Source organism: Numenius arquata, chromosome 2, assembly GCF_964106895.1.
Source record: "Numenius arquata chromosome 2, bNumArq3.hap1.1, whole genome shotgun sequence".
Taxonomy (NCBI): domain Eukaryota; kingdom Metazoa; phylum Chordata; class Aves; order Charadriiformes; family Scolopacidae; genus Numenius; species Numenius arquata.
The window spans coordinates 71,107,258-71,126,754 of NC_133577.1; the positions used below are offsets into that span (position 1 = coordinate 71,107,258).

General features: G+C 43.3%; 1 protein-coding gene across 1 annotated transcript in view; it reads left to right on the forward strand.

Moving 5' to 3' along the window:
• CHPT1 (choline phosphotransferase 1) overlaps positions 1 to 19,497 on the forward strand; it is a 23,966-nt gene continuing 4,469 nt past the window's right edge. The window contains exons 1-6 of the mRNA XM_074168836.1: positions 1 to 378; positions 9,520 to 9,667; positions 10,719 to 10,860; positions 14,371 to 14,455; positions 16,293 to 16,424; positions 16,775 to 16,933. Of these exons, the coding sequence (XP_074024937.1) occupies positions 136 to 378; positions 9,520 to 9,667; positions 10,719 to 10,860; positions 14,371 to 14,455; positions 16,293 to 16,424; positions 16,775 to 16,933 (909 nt within the window). The 5' untranslated portion in view covers positions 1 to 135. The remainder of the gene's footprint in view (positions 379 to 9,519; positions 9,668 to 10,718; positions 10,861 to 14,370; positions 14,456 to 16,292; positions 16,425 to 16,774; positions 16,934 to 19,497) is intronic.

A 19,497-nucleotide genomic window follows, 5' to 3' on the forward strand; every position in this document is an offset into this window, starting at 1 on the left:
GTCGGCCTCTTCCGCCTCCTGCCGCTGCGCCGCGGCCCTCAGCTCTGCCCCGCCCCGAGCGGCGGCGGCGGCCTGACCCCGGTGCCGTCCGGTGCGCGGCGAGCGGTGGCCCCCGCGGCGGTGGCGACGGCGGCAATGGCCGTGCCCTGGGCTCTGCCCGCGCCCCTCAGCTCGGCGCAGCTGAAGCGCCTGGAGCAGCACCGCTACAGCGCGGCCGGGCGCTCGTTGCTGGAGCCGTGGCTGCAGCCCTACTGGGCCTGGCTGGTGGAGCAGGTCCCGCTGGGGCTGGCCCCCAACGCCATCACTCTGGGCGGCCTCCTGCTGAACTGCCTGACGGCGCTGCCGCTCATCGCCTGCTGCCCCAGCGCCACCGAGCAGGTACCGCCCGCCACGGCCCGCCGCCGCCTCGCCATACAGCCCGACCTCCTCGCCTCAGCCCGGCTGCCCTTCCCCGGCCGCCGCCCCGCGGGGCCTCCGTGGCCTCCCGCCCGGGAGGTCCGGTGTGAGGGAGCCGCCGCGGTTCCTCTGGACAGTCCGTGGGGTGTTGGGCCTCCCCCCCGTGCCCGCCGCAGGGCGCGGTGCCCTCGGTTACTCGCGGCCCCACCGCGGTAACACGCGTGGTGCCTTCCCATGGGAGGGAGGGCGGGCTGCGGGTTTGCCCGGAGAAATGAGGGGAGCGGTGGTGCGGGGGTCAGGCTGGTGTTAAGGTTCGAGCGCCGAAATGCTGCAGGGATCGCGTGGAAGGGTGCGTCTCGGTGGGCTCCTCTCTCTTCCCTGGCCCTTCGCTGGTCAGAGCTACCCGTGGGGATGGGGCTCTGACTGGCTGTTTGGACCACGCTGGATGCTGCGGAGCAGGGGCGTAGCCGGGCTCACCCCGGCGTGTGTGACCCCAGCCTCCTCCAGGGACCGTCTTGGGTCCCACGCTTGGGCAGCTTGCTGGAAAGGAGACATAAGCTGTGTCAGGTCCCTCTCTTCTCAAGAAGGGTGTAACAGAGGGGCCGTCGAGCTAGAAACAGCCACTGGCTAGTGGAGAGGGTGTGGGATGTGCCCAGGAGCAGGGCGGAGGTGGCCATGAGGCATGGCTGAGTCCACTTCAGCATCCCTTAGTTCAGAGCTGAGATTTAGTTGTGTCGCAGATGTATTAGCTGACAGCAGCTCAAATGCTTCCTGCCCTCACGTGGGAAATGCTTAATTGCTTTAGCTTCTGGAGGGAAAACAGGCATGTGAACGTGGGCTGACACTGCTGTCACTTTAACTGTGTTGCCTACAGTTTCTCTGACAATTTAAGGAGCTCTGTTGGAGCTTCTGAGCCTGTTAAGAGTTTCACAGTGTTGAGTCTTCATGGTAGTTAGAGTGGGAAATATCAGGGGAAAATTGCTTTGTGTCAGTAAAGTATCTTGAAGGGGTGAAATACCTTTTGTTTTTCTTGCATTCTGATGGGCTTAAATGCTAATGGCAGAGGTGGCAGTTGGTTGGGGTATTTTAATAACTTAGATATACTTTGGTGAGTGTTCGTGTTGACGGAAGCAACCTTTTTCTGTAATTGCTTTGCTCTTTGTGTTAGCAGAGGTGTTTGTCAGTTTCCTGACATATCAGGAAACTGATCCAGATCAAAATCAACTTTGCTTTGGTCTAACCCTAACCACTTCCCTGACTTGCATCACCAGGTAGAGGCACTCTGGCATTGCAGGCAGTAGGAGAAGGGAAGATAGAGGTGAGAGTGAATGGTTGGAAACCGCAGATTGTCTTCTAGTGGCACTTTCCGAATTAAAATGCTTGTGGAACTGCTACCTTGAGCTTAGTTTTGTGATGTAGGTATCAGTCCTGTGCCAGCTATGTGCCTGGGTTTTTCTCTTTGCTTTTTTGCCTTGCCCAAACAGACAGAAAGTAAATTTTAAGTTATTTTTCCCTTGAGGATTCTTGTAAAAAAAGAAAAAGGTTGTTTTGTAGACATCCAGGGAATTATTCCTTCCAGGAAATCTTAGGTTGAGTTTTAGGAACTTTACTGGGTTTTTTTTTTAAGTGTGGAAGCTGGATTTAATAAGAACCTACAGTTTGGACTAAAATTCCTTGTTCAGATATCAGTATGTTCTTTAAAAATACGTAGTGTGAAACCAGACTCCTTATCTCATTGTTTTTTGTTGCCTCTGCACTGTGAGAATAGCCCTCACTTTCTCTTGCTGCATCACTTAGGGCATCGTTATCTCTTTTCTGCTTGTTTAATGACTCAGCTTGTCTTCCACTTAAGGTGGTATGGTACTGGATGGCGTTTTTAAAAAGCTAAAACTGTTGCAACACTAATAGGTGCGATGTGTACTGTTGTAATACCTACTTTGTACTTTTGACTTGGATGTGTAGGCTGGCAGGGCTTGGGGGAAGGTGGAACTGAAAATGATGTTAAAGGTGATTGAATCACAGGCTGAACTAATAGCATAGGGCATTTCAGTGTCACCTCTCTATACTGCTAAGCCACCCCTTCCATTCATAAACGAATCGTGATTACCTGATGAACTTACAAGAACTTGTTACATTCTCTTGGTGGAAGTGTAGGAGCACTGGATAGAAGATTCATAACAAGAAGCTTTTGTTTTTAGGTGTTTTAAGGTTTGTTTTTTTTATGAGTTGGTTTGTGTGGTTATGTTTGTTTTTTCCCTAACCAGTCTTAAGTGGGCCATTTAATTGAAAACACTGAAGTCTTGATGTTTGTACAAACCGTCCAAAACAAGTAAGACTGGTAGCTGGAATCCCTGGGAGAGTTCCTGCTAGCAGAAAAGAGATCTTTCCCTGATATACCCTTCCAGCTGCCAAAGGACTGTGGTTTAGGGGTTTCTTGGCAAGAGATTTTACTTGAGTTACTTGCTCGAATAGCAACTGATAGATCTGTTTCCCCACAGACACCTTCCACCTCGTGATTTTGCCTTTTGAACTATTTGTTTTAAACCCGTTTGTACTTTCGGCTTCCGTTATGTCCTACTGCAGTGAATTCCACAATGTAATAATACTTTCTCCCCGTGCCACATGCACAATGCAATTAATGTCTAAAACCATACAATGCTCCCTTGTTCTCTTACTGTGTAGCTGTTATTTCCTTATACACTCCTCTTTTTTTGTTCATCAGCATCAGTAGCCGCTAAAAGCAAGTTTGTTACTGACTAGCACAATATGTTTTGGCTTTTTGAAATATTGTCTGCTTCAGTAATGTCTTCTTGTCTAGTAGGGACATGGGTGGTATCACTGTCTCCTGTAACTGCGCATTTTAACATAAGCCTGCTTATTTGTAGCTAAGCCACTAGCCCACTGCAACCCTCAAGCACTGTTGTAACTAAAATCCATGTGTGCAGATATTTGTAGTGTTTATCCTAGTGTTTCCAACTCTGTGTAGCTTAGGATAATAATCTAGAGTAATAATACATGGGACTGCTACACCAGGTGTGGTGGTTGGGGAGGTCACTACCTCCACACTTCTTGTTAATTTTTTCCTTACATCAACACTAGGAAGAAAACTGGCTAAACATAATTCTCGATCTTCTTAAAAAGGAGAAAGGAAACTCTGATCCTTCTGCTTTCATGGTTGCTCACGGAGGGGCCTAGCTTCATTAATCCTCTGAGCTCAACAACGGCTCTTTATAAAATACCATGGGAAGCTAGAATTTTAGGACAGAAGTTCATGCTAACAGTAATCACTACTTTGTACTGAATTTATATCTATTTGAAAAACAAATAATCTTGTAGCAGTTATAGCAGGATCTAAGGAAAGAGCCCCTCCCCCAACTGATCAGAGTAGGTTTGATCCAGTGATAAAGACTTGTCCTGCATGCTTTCAGCTTCTTAGGTTCCATCATGTCTCATTTATTTGGGGTTTTCAAAGGCTTTTGTTTCTGTTGTTTATAGTTTCCCACAGGTTACTGGGAACAGAGGAATACAGGAAGAGAAAAGTGTGGATTGTGGATTTGCAGTTTGGGCAGTGATGGCGAAAGGGGGCAAGGGCTTGAGGGTTGTCATGGAGAGAGCAGAGCTAGGGAGGGAAGGGAGGCTTGTGATGGCTAGCTCTGTAGAATTGTGTAAAAGATGGCGTAGTGCACGTATAAAAGGGAGCTATACCTTGCTGAAACTTGCTGTTTGGAAAGCCGTGCATCTAGGGAGACCAAAAAGCTGGGGAGGGTTTAGGTGGCTCCAGCTAGCTCTACTATTAACAACTTGGAGACAGAGTAACATTGTGAGGTGCTGTCTCTGCTTCTCTCAATCTCTCTTTTTGAAACTACTTTCAAAAAGCCAACGACAACAACAAAAAAAACCCCAAACAAACAAATCACAAAAAACCCCCCCAAACTTCATCTTTTAAACTGAAAGAGACATTGTATTGAGTTTTTTCCAGTCATAGGGAGAAATGAAGGAGAGATATTGACAGGCGTGGAGTTATGTAAATGGCAATGGCACAACTGAGCTTTGTGGGAGAGAGAATAAAAAAGCAAAAAAAGAAGGAGAACTGGAACAGCTGGTATGAACTTGGGGGCGTGAAGGAAGAAGCATTAATGCCCTGACCTGGTAAAGGAGAGTTGTGAACCTCTGAGTGGGCTGGGGAATCCAGCTCATACCCACGAGTGAAGAATGGAGCACTCAGTAGCGAATGGGAGAAAGAGGTATTTGGCATAAAGGAAGACAGCGAAGGTTCAGGAACTCCAGCACAGGAGGACAGGAGGTCTTTCAGAGGGAGCTGCTTGGGGAGAGGAGGATGCTAAAGGAATACAGGGGAGTCCCTGGTGTGCATGAAATGCTTTTGGGCTATAGTATGTTTATTTTATTTTCTATTTTTTCCTTCCTGCCCTCTCCCCCTGTACACATTTAAACAGCCCCTGCCCTTCTTCTGCTATTAGTACAATTGTACATAGTGCTTTGTGCAAACCAGAAGTGAGAGAAATGACCCATATTTGGGGGGAAGAGGGAGGAAGTCCAGTAAAAATGTCTGTCTCTATTCTGGATCTGTTCCAGAGAGGGGCTGTGTAAAATAGGGCGAAATTAGTTGCTGTGGTGTTGGATTGAGGAAGCAAGATTGTGACTAAATGTGATGAGAAATTAAGGAGGGGCTGAATCTTTAAATGTTGCATAAACTTGGGCTGTTGAACTCTCTGGGCTTGAGAACTTCGCTTGAAGTAAGTGGTAAAGGATCTTGCCACATCTAGTCTTCTGCAGCTGTCCTTGCTCTTCTGTGGTGTGGAATCACAGGAGCACAAGAATGAGGACTAATGTTCAGCCTACACTGTTTCCTGAAGAAGCATGCCACACATACCTGTCAAACACTATACGCACATTATTTTGTTTTGACACTCTCTGGTTCAGTAGATGACCAGACCTGCTGTACCAAATCTGTGCGTGACAAGATTCTGGGGCTGTATCATCTTTCAGACATCCTTTTTAATTGAAGTGGAGAAAGCTGCTTTTTTTTTCCCCCACCCTGGTTTGTTTTCTCTTCAAGTTCCATGAGAATAGCATCTAGCTCTGGCCAAATAATACATTTGCTTGGACAGGATATAACTTTGGGCAGATATAATAAACACCTCATCAGTGAAAAGCTGATGATTATTGGGAGCTTCCTGACCTTTCTGCTGAGTCTGTCGGCCATGTCAGCATTCTCAAATGCTCCCACTTCTCTAATTTGCAAACTACTTGGGTCCAGCATGGGAAGCTGGCAGGGGACATCCCTCGATGGAGAGCCAGGCATGCGAGAAGGCCGTGGAGATGGCAGCTGTAGCTGTATTGAGAGAGCAGATAGCAGAGACAATCTGCGGTTATTAGGAACTTCAGAAACCTACATTCACCTTCAGTGATTTGGAATAGTGTATTTTATGGATGAAAACATTAGAGCATTCATTTAATCTGCTAAATGCATAGTTGATCCCAAGGGACTTTTGGTTATTACCACTTTGGGTTAAATTTGAACTGACAGCCTAGGGGTGAAATGTTCCAGATTGTGTTTCTAAGCTCTCTCAGGCACCTGTTCCCCTGTTCTGACTAGGATCTTCTTCCCTTTTCCGCAACTGTGGGGGTACAGATCCATCCGCTACAGGTGTTAATGGATGCAGATGATCCTTACTGGGAAGAGGATGAAAACTCTCCCCCTCTTTCCAGATCGCCAAGGAGCAGAGCGTTTCAGTTTTGGAGTCCTGGGGGGGACCATTGCTTTGATTTGTCCCAGCAGGAGCTAATGCAAACAGACGTGGATCAGCAGTCTTAATGATTATATCTGTACTATAACTTGCAAGTCGACAAAAGCCATTGCTTTGTCAAAAAGACCTAATAAGATAAGTTCAAGTTGAAGTGGATTTATTTGTTTATTTTTACATTTAATGTGTTCCACTGGTATCGAGGTAAGGTAAATGTAGATGATGTTACCTGAAACAAGAATTCCTGCATCACGTTCTGTGGATTATGGAAACTTTCATAAATGACAGTAACCAGCATGCAAGTCGTCTGTGTTGGTTAGAGTTGAGGGTGCATTTCATGGAGCTTGCATTTCAAGAGATTGTGTTAATACCAAGCAAACGGCATACAGCATTATAACTGATGATAAAAAAAAAAAAAAGTGCCATAACAGGTTTCTGTTTCTGACTGATGTTTCAGTTATGGAAATGATCCAGTTAAATAAGAAACTGCCCACGCTCTGGCATTTAGATTAATTGGTGATGTGCCCCACACTGGAGGGGCGGGGGGAGGGTATGTGTGTATGTGAATGCAGAGTGGGTAAAGAATTTGGCTAGCGTATTTAGCACTGGATACTTTTGTCCGTGACACAGAGAACCTGATGATTTTAAAGCAAACTAAAATCTATTTCAGTTGTAAGTAGGTGGTTGCAAAAGGAGGGGAGCCTAATGCAACCAAAAAAACCCAGTGGTGTCCTGGACAAAATTGCCAGGTATGGCCTCGTTTACTTGCCAAAGTCCAGGGATTAGTGTGACAAGTTTCAATAGATCTCAAGCTATCTTTTTTGTAGCTAGTAGAAGTATGTCACAGTAAGGGCACCTCGTAAAACACTGCACATTAGCTTTGTGGCACTTCACAGTAACAGCAGTGATAAAATTGGAAATGTCTTTAGAATACTGCTTTAAAGGACTACAGTGAAACCAGTGGTTTCTCCCAGGCTTTCATCTCATAATGCTTCATTCATAGGTCTGTGTCAGGATTTGCCTTGTTTGAGAATATCTGTTATTCTCCATACAACAAAGTTATCCTGATAAACCGGTATGGGTACTGTGGTAGCTTTAGTTTGTGGATTATATCCCAAGTAAAATGATCTTAGCTTCAACGGGTCCTAACTGTGCTGTTATGTCCTGAAATACCTGAGCAATGGCTCACAGCCCTTTGTTTTGGAAAGGTGAAGAGTGAGAACGGAGGCCGACAGGTAGCCGCTGCCTCCCTGCAGAACATCTCACCAAATGTGATTGCACCAGGAGAGGCCTTTGAGCTCTCTGTTCCTCCAGGTGGCTCTCAAGGATCCGCAAACCCAGGGTGACCATAGGCTCCTCCTGTTGTCCACGTGCTTTGTCCTTCCCCCTTCTTCAGAGGAGATAAACTTTTTCCAAAGATGGCTAAGAACTCTCTGGTTTAACCCCATTCCCCAGTACTGAATTCCTTTATTTAACTGGACTAACAAGGGAAAAGAAACCAAAATAACTCGAGTAATTCTGCTGGTAAACATCAAAGATGTATTGCTGTTGTCACTTCGTCTGGATTTCTATAATGTGATCTTTGGGGCGCTATCAGATAGCAGCATGCTAAATGTGTATTGGAATGAGATTATCTACTCAGCCTCTTTCACCTGATCTGTGATTACAATTTTTTTTCTTAGTTTCCTTGAATTAAAGGGAAAGACTGCCTTGCTAATTTGAAAGAATTTTCTAAGTTTTCTGGATTTCTAGGTACATACAAATCCAGGGTTCTCACCTATAGCTGGAGTCCCTAATTCTTTGACTGTCTCTTGCTTCAAAGCTGGGCGAAGCAGCCAACCGTTTGACTTCAAATGGTGGAATGTTTTATTAATGAAGCTATCCAAATGCTGGGTAGCAGGAAAATTATAAATTTGCTGACAATATTGTTTCCATATTAAAAGCACAAAACTAAGCAATAACGTAGTGTATCAGCCATGAGGAAGTCTTAAATAACAGCAAAAGAAGCTATCCAGAGCTGAACCTTGCTTAAGCATCCTTGGGAAGGATGTGTTTTGTGATCAGTCTAACTGGAGGCATTACTTTTTTTCTAACTCAAGACAGTGAGTATAATGATGATGAGAAAACAGGATGTCTGGAGGAGCAGCTCCCCTCTGCATTCTTACTGCTGCCTTCTCTTCTCCCTGCCTACGGACTGATCGCAACTGTCATTTTCCCTTTTTCCCCAGCAGTGACGCTGGGTTTGTGTGAATGTGGACAAATCTCAGCTCACTGAGATTTGATCTAAATCTGCTTAATAGCCTTTACTGGCCTTAGGAAATACATGTAATTGTGTTGGTCTGTTTGTCCTGCAGGAGAGGAATTGCAGAGGTGCAGAGCCACAGTCCTTTACCTGGGAGTGGGAAAGGGTTCAACCCTGTGACTGCCTGTGGCTGTTCACTTGTTCAACCTGCAAGCTGCGTTTCCAGCTTTTATACCTAACTTTGACTCTCTTTTCGTGAGCAGTGCTTCTGAATGTTAAGGATACCGCTGGAAATTACTTGAGGCAAAAATGTTACTTGTACTTTGTACAAAAAGTGTTGTAAATAATTTTTAGTAAAAACTAATTCCTATACAAAGACATACTGTGTATGAAAATAATGCTTCTGAAAGGTACTACTGTCGGAACCTAAGACTAGTGTTATTAGTCTAGTTACTAAGACTAGTGTTAATGCAACTGCTTCACAGCTCATTTTGAAACTCTGATAGTCTATCTTAAGTAGATAGTCGCTCCTTCATATTTAGTGAGTGGCTTAATTTCTTCAAACCCTTGTCCAAAGTGCTTATATAGTCAGTTTCTGTATGTTGGAAAAAATATCTTTCCCTAAAAGCTGAAGTCTTTATTTAGTAAAATGTAATGGGGTGTTATGTCTATATGTTGTAAAACTGAGCAAAACATCTAAGCATCTATCACATAAGCTGCTGAGAACTTCAGTGTCTTGGTATAGCTTTCTTTAAAAAAGATTAATTTTATTTTCATAACATTTTTCAGCACAAAGAATACAAATAATTATAGAAATACTGTGGCTTTACAGTGGAAAAATAAGTCAGTTGATGCAGAAAAAAGGCTAAAGTTTTGGGGTTTGTTGTTTTAAAATAGAATGACCTTTATTTCACTGGTGTATCTGGAGTAGTTCATTATAGTAGTAACTACAATTCCTGTAGAGACTAGCTCAAGGAATTTGGTTTGTCCATCAATTAAGTAAGAAGTAGCACAATGTAGTGTAGTTCTGTGCTGAACAATATTTTACCTTTGAAATAGGTTATCAGCTAAGAAATTGGGAACTGCCTAGTGACCTTTTCTGTGAATCTCTTTCAGGCACCTTTTTGGGCATACATCTTGGGTGCATTAGGACTTTTTGTCTACCAGTCTCTGGATGCCATTGATGGGAAGCAAGCCAGAAGAACAAACAGTAGTTCTCCTCTAGGAGAACTCTTTGATCATGGTTGCGACTCTATTTCCACAGGTAGCCTTAACCTACTGTTACCCATCCTAGTTTTAAAATAGTTACCTGTTTTCAAGGGGAGCTGATTAATCACAGATTTGTTGAAGTTGGAAAGGACCTCTGGAGAACATCTAGTCCAACCGCCTGCTCAGAGCAGGGTCAGCATGTCCCCTCCTTTTAGGGTAACGTCACCTCCTGGTCACTGTAGCCAGGGCTGCCCCTGACCTTGCATCCCTGACCAGTATCGGGGAGGATATTTCAGAAGTCCTTTTGGCAGATGTTGGGTAACATGCGTTCTGCTCATGCTTACTGTGCATCTTCACGTACAGTGTTCTTTGAATGAGCTAGATGGTGAGCAAAGAACTCCATAAGGGCATGCTTAGAGATTCTTTAGGATACATAGCCTGTGTTTTCCAGTAGGGTATAGGTGACGCCTAATAAGGAATTATAAGGACCTAGAAGAGTGATGCTGGCATGTGAAACTAAGGATTCTGCTTTAGGAGTGAGGTGCTAAAATACTGGTTTGGTAATAGGGCATCCAGCCTGGCATTTAGGAAAAAGATAACTCATTCCTCTATGGAATATAAATTTAAAGACCAGTGGATTGGGACTCCTTAAAAAGTAAGCCTTGCTCAGTTTTACTCTCCGTAACTTAGCTGCTGTTGGTGGAAACGCCTGTACTTCTATAAAAGGTTAATGGCTGAAACATTTGCCCTGGGAGTCGGTACGTTCTTTATGCCTCACTTCCCAGAGTTGTGCAACTACTGGTCTCTCTGAGCTGGGCCCTTCAGTGGAAGCTGTCAGTGATACAAAGAACATGAGATGACAAGGTCAGAAGAAGGGAGAAGGACCACTGTAGGCTGGGAGGTAGGGCCCTCGCTTGGAAGAAAAGGAGACCTGTATTTTGGTCTCTCCTGCCAAGACTGTCCCTGAGATTAGCTACTCAGTGAAGTTATCAGTCATAGCGTTACTTTGTTACAGTGATATAAAATGCCTTGTGATTTATATTTTTATTTCTCTTAACTGCAAGCAAAGGGGGTGTATGACTAACATGTTTGTTTCTGCTTTTCAGTTTTTGTTGTCCTTGGATCCTGCATAGCAATCCGACTAGGAACAAATCCTGACTGGTTGTTTTTCTGTTGTTTTGTGGGACTGTTCATGTTCTATTCTGCTCACTGGCAGACATATGTATCAGGCATACTAAGGTTTGGAAAGTAAGTAGGTATCTTTAGAAGTACCCGTGGCTTACTGTCTGAGACTGCTACCTACTTGATTTCCATTTCTTCTTGATTTTTTTCCCTGCTCTCTTTTCCTCTCGCCTTCTTCCTCCCTTCCTCCCTTCCACCCTAGCAGGCTTGTGTTTTACCTGGCAAGAACTTTAAAACTCTGCCTAATACCGAGTAGAGGACTTGTTCTTTTCACAGCTGATTTTAGCTGTAGATGCTTTGTTTGCATGCACTGCTCTTCTGTCTGCAGATTTGTTCTGGGAACCCATACAAGCACCATGCAGGCTCGGGCCAGAGAGGTCTTTCCTGCAGTGTAGACAAGTGCTGTGTGTAGGAGCAGGGACAGAGCAAGCACCTACAGTACCACAGAACCTGCCTTTGTAACCTCCCAGCCACAGAACACTTTCAGCCCAGGGGACTCTGAACCACATGCATTTTTAGAGGAAATTCCCCTGCTAATGGGTTTCCTTTCCATAGACATCTTCAGTCTTCCTCCCAACGAACTCTCTGCAACCGTTGCGTCCTTTGACAAGGAGTTCCACAGAGCTTGAAGAATTACCCCAAGTTTATTTTGAGGGCTCTGCTTTTAATCTGTCTCGTACCGGCTTTGATGGCCTGTAGGTTTTCTGTTAGGTCACAGTTCTAGAGATTGCTGTGATGCTGTTTATGACTTGGTAGAAATTTCATCTGTTCTCATGGCAGTGTAGGAGGAGGAGTCATGACATTCATGTAGAAGATAACAATTTCAATTTAACTCCTTAATAGCATGGGGATTGCTTCACCCTCCCGCAGCGGTGGTGGTGCCTAGCCATGGCCTTTTGCTGGTTTTTTGACAAAGAGCTGCACTTTAATAATGATTTCTGAAAAGAGGAAAAGATCAGAGACTTCTGTAGCAGCAAAACTGGAAATAAGTGCTGTCCTGCTAATCCTAGTCACTTGCTAAGTCACCTGTTCATGGTCCTACTTAGCTCTGACCTGCAGGAAGCACCTTAGCAAATCCGAGTGCGCTGGGCACACAGGCTGTCTTTGCATACTGTTCCATGTCTGTATTGAAAGCAAGCTGTCTCTGTGGTAATGCTAAGAGCTCTTCTTTTATTTGCTGATAATGCATTTTACCACATAATCTATAACTCTTCTACCTGCCTGCCCATCCTCCTCTTTTTTAATGGACATCTCGTGCTGTAAACAAAAATAGATGCTTTAGAGTGATGGCTGAAATAGGATCATTTCTGCACGTGACAGCGGACTACACTGAAGGGAGGACTATGCCATGAGCTCTGGCATTTTGCGTACATTATTACTTTTATGTGCCTTTGGCTCTTTCATAAAATGTGAGAACGATTTCCATACATGAGGAAGGCACTATACCAACATAAAAATTTCTTCATTAAAAACTTAATGGCTTCTACGTAAATATAGCGATAGTGCATAGTACAAGCAATTTGAGATGGCCTGGTGTTCCACGCTTACTGTTTCCGGTTAGAGACAACTTTCCAAGATAACTCTGACCTGTTTTGACTAAAGAGAAACAAGTTTTTTCAAGGCTCGCAATTTTATTTCTCTTAAGCATAGAGGCGAGAGTCTAAATGAAGGCATTAGTATATTGCTCTAATTGTGCTAATACATAATAACGTGGACAGAAGCTTTCACTGATGCTGTTCCTGAATTAGCAGTGCTTGATTTGAGAAGTCAAACAACAGAGGAGAGAGAGTCCTAGCGCTGGTGGCCGGGAAGGAGCAGAGCAGCTGGGTGCTGTGCCTCTGTCAGGTTGTGTAGAATACTGCACAGCGTCTGATTGAAATCTTTGGCCTCTGATTTGGGCCATGTTGCAGCCAACAGCCTGAGCCTCTGTAAAATGAAGTACTAAACTTTGGCACATATAGTGACTCAACTTCAAGTTCGAGCCTCCTCCCACCACCAGCAACAGCAAATGCAGCACAGCTTAGAAACGTGGGGTTTCATAGTACAGAGTGCAAACGCCCAACACTTGTGCTTGCACGTGGACACTTTTGCGTTGAGTGTGCAGCTACAGCAATGACCAGGCAGAGGCAACACTTCATCCCTGGCAGAGAGAGCAACACCCCCTCCCAGCAGCGCTGCCCCATTTCCCCACTGCACAGACTCTGTTAATTGACTTCAGGCCAATTAATGAAATGGGCAGAAGACTAAAAGCCTAGGCTAAGCTAGCCAGCGGAACTGGTTCACCTCGTAGTCCCATGAGCACAAGAGCTAGTACTGGTGAGGGAGCCCAAGGGCGTAGGAAGGAGAGGACCACCCATTCCAACGGCTTTGAGCAGCGACCAGCACCTCAGCTCATCATCTAGTCGCAGCTTCAACTTTGGCTCTTCTAAGGCTGAGTCTGAAGCTTGTGATGAAACTTTGCCTATTTTATCCCCGTCTTTCTGATGAAAGAAGGGTGTTTATTGTAGTTCCTGTGATTATCAAGATGGGATAAATGTTTTTCATTAGCCATGAGCTGATTCCTGTCTCCCTTTAAAAATACGCAGTTTCCTGTACAAACAGTTCACGTGCTAAGCAAGTAACAATACAGGTTGACTTTCATAATACCTTAAAACTGCAAATTCATTCTAACTGTTTAAAGAAACATTGTTTTTTAAACATCTGTTCTCACTGTTTACCAGTAAGTTCAGTACAAAGATCAGGCACCTGTCTCAAAACCTTTAGTAGCATAAAAGGAACCTTAGATGCACATTTATTTTATTTATTTTCAAGCTTTATTGAAAGTATTGATTTTTTTTACTCTTGAGCCTCTGCTTAACTTTTTTTTTATATACATTCAGGTCTTCTCAAAATATTTCATCAATCAAAGTAATAAAGAGTTGGCTGTCTTGTCTGAGAACAAAAAAGGTGGAATACAGAGTCTCGAGGGCATACAAGGCACCTTATTTTAAAAAAGTTTTTATGGAAAAAAGCAAGATATCAATTGCATGTCTTCTGAAACAGGACAGATGCTTAGATGTCCACTCAGCCCTCAAAATACTGCCCTTATGTTTTGCAGGCTGTATCTGTCAAGCTTTCATGATACGATGACTTAAAGAAATCTCTTCTGTCCCAGCCTGCTCTTCACAGTCCATACTTATGTATGATATGCTTTTAATGGAAATGTTTGATTGTGCTTACTGTGAGCTTGCCTTAAACTTTGATTTGATACTTACGCATCAACGTCTGTAAATTTATACAAAATTCTCAAATAGTTAACAATGTATTCATTAAAGATTTTCCCCCTATTAAAATTATATGTAGCTTGCTCTGGATAAGGAATATAGGTTTAATTTTAAATCTTAGCCTAAGATCTATGCCTCCATATAATAGAGTACCGTTCTCAGTCAAGGAAAATCATATTCTGTATACATTGATGTAATCTGAAGGAGATAATTTAAAGTCAGTGTTCCCTCCCGCTGCCTCGCACTTACAGCAAAAAGACCTTTTCTTTAACTAAATCTCCTTTTCTTTTTTTTTTTTTTTTTTCCTTCACAGAGTTGATGTCACTGAAGTTCAGATAGCCATAGCAGTGCTGCTCTTGATATCTGCCTATGGTGGCACAGCAATATGGGACTATAAGGTAAGTGTATTAAGCATTCAGAGTTCCTGTTGAGTATTCAGTTCCTGTTCAGCGTTCACAGTTCCTACAGGATTTGCAGCTCTCCTCTGCAAGTCCCAGCAACACCTACTAGTTGTCTAATGTTCTGGTTTAGCTCATTGTACAAATGGAGGTTATTTTTATGTTGTAGTTGACTTGGGTATAATGGTGTGACTTCCTATGCCCAAATCTAGAGCTATGTAGAGGAAAAAAGACCCCATCTGCCACGTATAAACTTCTGATCTGGAACTAATACTTTGCAGCTACTTCAGCTTTTACAAATATTTTTTGTTCTAGTTTTATTTCTTCTGTATATTTTATTGTAAGACATACATTCCTGTTGGTAAATGATTTATAGGATGCTTTATTTTAAAATTTAAAGATTAAATGCTTTAATCTAACCAAACCATAGGATGGAGTTAGGGGGTTTTTGGTGAAGTAATCCATATTTATGTGCTGATGGAGATGTACTGATTTTTAACAGTTATGTCACAGCTGACATAAATTTAATTAAAGAATTCAGAATCAGAATCAGAATCTTCATGGTTGGAAGGGACCTCAGAGATCATCGAGTCCAACCAACAGTAAAAAAAAAAAAAAAAAAAAAAAACACACCACAAACAAAACCACCACCCACCACCTGAACACACAACAACAACAACCAAACCAAAAACCATCACCCACCCACACAGCACCCCACCACAAACCAGTAATCTTGGACACTAGAGCATGCCCTGAAGAACCATGTCTACACGTTTCTTAAATACCTCCAGGGATTGTTTTCTGTCCAAAAGCAGTTCCCTGTCTCTGACTTTTATTCTGATCTTTCAAGTTGCACTTAAGTGGATGGGATCAAGTCTATTAGACCAACATCTTCGTCTTTGCTAGGGTCTCTACTCAGACGTGTGAAGTTCCGCTTGGTTATAGCGCATGGAAGAGCTGAGACCGTTCCATGCTACTGATAACCAATGGAAATTAATTTAAATATAACCCACCAAGTAATTCAAATTAATACATGAGTTTACTCAGCAGTTAAGAATTGTTTAGCTAACTTTGTTTCCCTCTCCCATCCTGTAAGACACTTTTGTTCTATTTTCAAATAACTTATTTTCATGTTGGAAAATAAAGTAGGTGCATTAGACTTCAATTATGATTGATTTTTCTTCAGTATTAACATCTGTGGTAGTTATGCTGTATCTCAAAACAATCTATATTCAAAACTATAGTCAATGGTTTCAATTTATTACTACTTCTGTTTTTTTTAAATCCTCTGCTGCCTCTGGAAGTTTTCCTTGAAACCGCAATTGATTCTGAAAGGTAACTGTTTAATTAAAATGTGTGTCTGGAGACTCTTCTTCTAAATGCAAAGATACAGCATACAGATAACACGTACCAAAACACAAAGCAGGCAGATGGTGTTTGTGTTTCCTGTGGTTCAGCATTGTGTTACCCAGTGAAAGAGAAGGAACTGTCCTTCTCCCCCCTCCCGTGCCTTGGTGATGCAGTGGGCTGTGTCACATTTGTGTGTACGGAGTAAAAATATTTGGAGACCATCGTAAGGACAAACGCAGTAAGATCTAGCTGAATTTCAAGACCAGAACTTAAGTACTCAAAAGTTGAGTTTAAACATTACAAAAGAAATCCATCGTCTCCTTAGTAAGGAAACAAATTCTAAACGCTGTCCTCCAGAGCTTGTTCCTGGGAAGGCAAGAGTTCAAATAAAACAATTGTTTAGTAGGTATCAGTAGCTTTTTTAATCACTTTTTAAAAAAGTTGTTATCCTTAGTTTTAGTATCTTTCTCTTGTTTTTCCTTCTAAGGTCCCTGTGGTGGGCTTAGAACTGAAGTTCTTTGCAGTTTTTGGCATACTGTGTGGAACAGCACTTTCTTTTTTCAATTACTTCCGTGTCATCTTTGGCGGAGGGGTTGGAAAGAACGGATCTACAATAGCAGTAAGTTGCTTTAAAAATCCGAATGAGTTGATCCTAAGGGTTTTATCTGTTAAAGCATTTAAGCAGACAAGCAGATGAATGTTGGATGGCTAAAGCAAAGACTTCATTATCTGCGTTCTCCCTACCTGGTACTGGATTTCTTCCATTGCAGGAACCAGCAATGAATTTTCTTACCGAATTGATTAGTGGTCACTGCAAACGATACTGATAGCATTGGCATAACGCTAATGGACTTTCCCTGAATTTTGATAACTCTGGTTTTGTTTAATAGGATTTGCAATACATATAAAATCTGGATCTTACTGTGTGACTCAAGCCTAAGACAAACTTTCTTCCCATTTGTATTTCAGGGAACAAGTGTTCTCTCACCAGGCCTGCACATTGGACTGCTTATCACACTGGCCGTTATGATCTATAAAAAGTCTACAACACAGCTGTTTGAAAAACATTCTTGCCTGTACGTCTTGACATTTGGAGTTGTGAACGCTAAAATCTCTCAGAAGTTGGTGGTAAGGAATCTTGTTTGCAGTCCTAAACCTCCTAAAACTAAACAGTAATCCAGTGCCATGGTTCCAGCTGGGATGGAGTTAACTTTCTTGCTAGCTGCTGCTATAGAGGTATGTTTCAGATTTGGGATTAAAATAGTGTTGGTAAAACACCAATGGTTTTAGTTGTTCCTGAGCAAAGCCTTTTCTGCCCCTCACACTGCCCCACCGGTGAGGGCTGGGGGGGCACAAGAAGTTGGGAGGGGACACAGCCAGGACAGCTGACCCCAACTGACCAAAGGGATATTCCATACCATATGATGTCATGCTCAGTATATAAAGCTGGGGGAAGGAGGAGAAAGGGGAGAGATGTTCGGAGTGATGTTTGTCTTCCCAAGTAACCGTTACACGTGATGGAGCCCTGCTTTCCTGGGGATGGCTGAACGCCTGCCTGCCCATGGGAAGCAGTGAATGAATTCCTTGGTTTGCGTTGCTTGCGTGTGCGGCTTTTGCTCTACCTATTAAACTGTCCTTATCTCAACCCACGAGTTTTTCCTCACTTTCACTCTTCCGACTCTCTCCCCCATTGCAACTGTGGGGACTGAGTGAGTGACTGTGTGGTTCAAGTTGCTAGTTGAGGTTAAACCACAACATCCAGCCAGCTGGTTTATTACTTTTTTTTTTTTTTCCCCTGGCATAATATTTTTCAAACAGTAGAAAACTGATATTCTACAGACTTTCTTGCTAAACACTGAGCTACTAATGCAGTTCACGAGAGAGAATGCTGATGAGAAGACTGAGCCTTAAGATTGAACTTGAGGCAGTTCATCTATTGTGTCAGACACCTTGGCTCCCCCTTGCTCCTTCAGAGGACCCCTGGGTCCTTCTAACCAGCAGCCATCACTGTATGTACGTCAGCTCACGGATGGACACTTCTGAGCAAACCACGTTTCCTTTGATGCTTTATGTGTAGCTTCAAGTACAGTCTTCTCCAGAGACAAATCTGTAGAGGCAGCGGGGAAAGATTTTTGTGGGTTTGGCGCGCTCAGTTTTCTGATACTATTTCAGGAGGCCTTGTCCTTCCTTCACTCCGGAGTGAGCAAACTGCAGTAAAAACTTAAGGTGTAGCCAGGTGGTAGGCCCAGTGGGGGCATGAGCCAAGGTCTGTGCAGGTTGTGTGTGGATGTGCCAGAGCTGTTCCATGGGCGCTAATACAGGTGCTGTTGCACATCAGGCCAGATGTGAGCCAGGAACTGCTCCCTGCAGCAGATCCCTGTAGCAGAATTGCATCATTTGTTGCCTTAGAGTGGAAGCTTTTGTGGATTGTCCTGTCTTTAGACTGGGACACTCACAGGCTTTTCTGTGAATTTTGCTGTGGAGTGTAGAGTTGAACGTGATTTGTGTTATGCTAAGAGACCACTTTCTCCACAGGAACTTCTCAGTACCTTAGTCATATTTGCCAAGTGTCCACAACGCGTGGAAACAAGGAATGACAGGGTAATTTCTTACAGCAAACTTGGCACTTAGACTACTTCCCTTCTATTTTTGAGCTTCTTGGTATGGACTCTTCATATGTCCTTTATTAGGTCTCCAACTTCTTACAAAATGCTCTTTTTCTGCCTCTCAATTAAAGATGAACTGAAGTTGTCTCTTAGGAATGCTAAATATGGAAGGGTCAAGGTGTGTGTGGGGAAGAGATTCCTTCCATCCCTGCAGTAATCTTTCTTCTCTTGGTCATTCTGTAGTGTCCCTCTGTGTGCATCGCTATCTCTACTAAACAGTGAAAAGGAGTCCTGTCACCTAAGCAAAAGCCTAGATTGTTAGCTTGTTAGCTTCTGGCTAAGTTCAGCCGAAATTTTCATGTTAAGACTTGTAAGCAACATTTCAAGTGAGTAGAATTCATTTTCAGTGATACAGTTGCATAGTCTTACCCTTCAGATACAGCACTGAAAATACAGAGTGGGGAACCCCTGCAAATGGCTAAAATGCCCCGTTATAGATGTAACCTATTACAAAAGAACATTGAAGGACATGTACATGTTTCTTAAGTAAGGAAAAAAAATACCAACTGATAATTCAAGTAGCTGTTATCACGGAGTAAAGTGCTATATAGTGATTGAATAACCTGGGAAGAGGTTACTTGGTCCTTGGGAAAGAAACTGGGAGCAGCAGGCCCTGAAGCGTTTATGAAGCCCTTGGCTGGTGGGCTGATTGCTTCCTAAGAACCAGGGAGAGCAGGCTGTTGCAGGATAAGGATGTGTCCTGGTTTCAGCTGGGATAGAATTAGGTTTTTTTCTACGTGGTTGCTGTGTCTTCAAATTTGGTATGAAAGGAATGTCAATAGTGCATATTGTTTTAGTTGTTGCTAAGTGATGTTTATACTAGTCAAGGACCTTTTTCTGCTTCCCATAGAAGTTGAGAAGGATCATAGAACAGTAGAATGGCCAACGGAATATTCCATAGCATAGACATCACGCTCCATATATAAATGGGGATTGGCTGCGGTGGGGTGTGAGGGGAGCAATTCACTATCTCTGCTCGGGTCCAGCTGGGCAACCAATTCACCGGGCAGTGAGAGTGATTTGTGT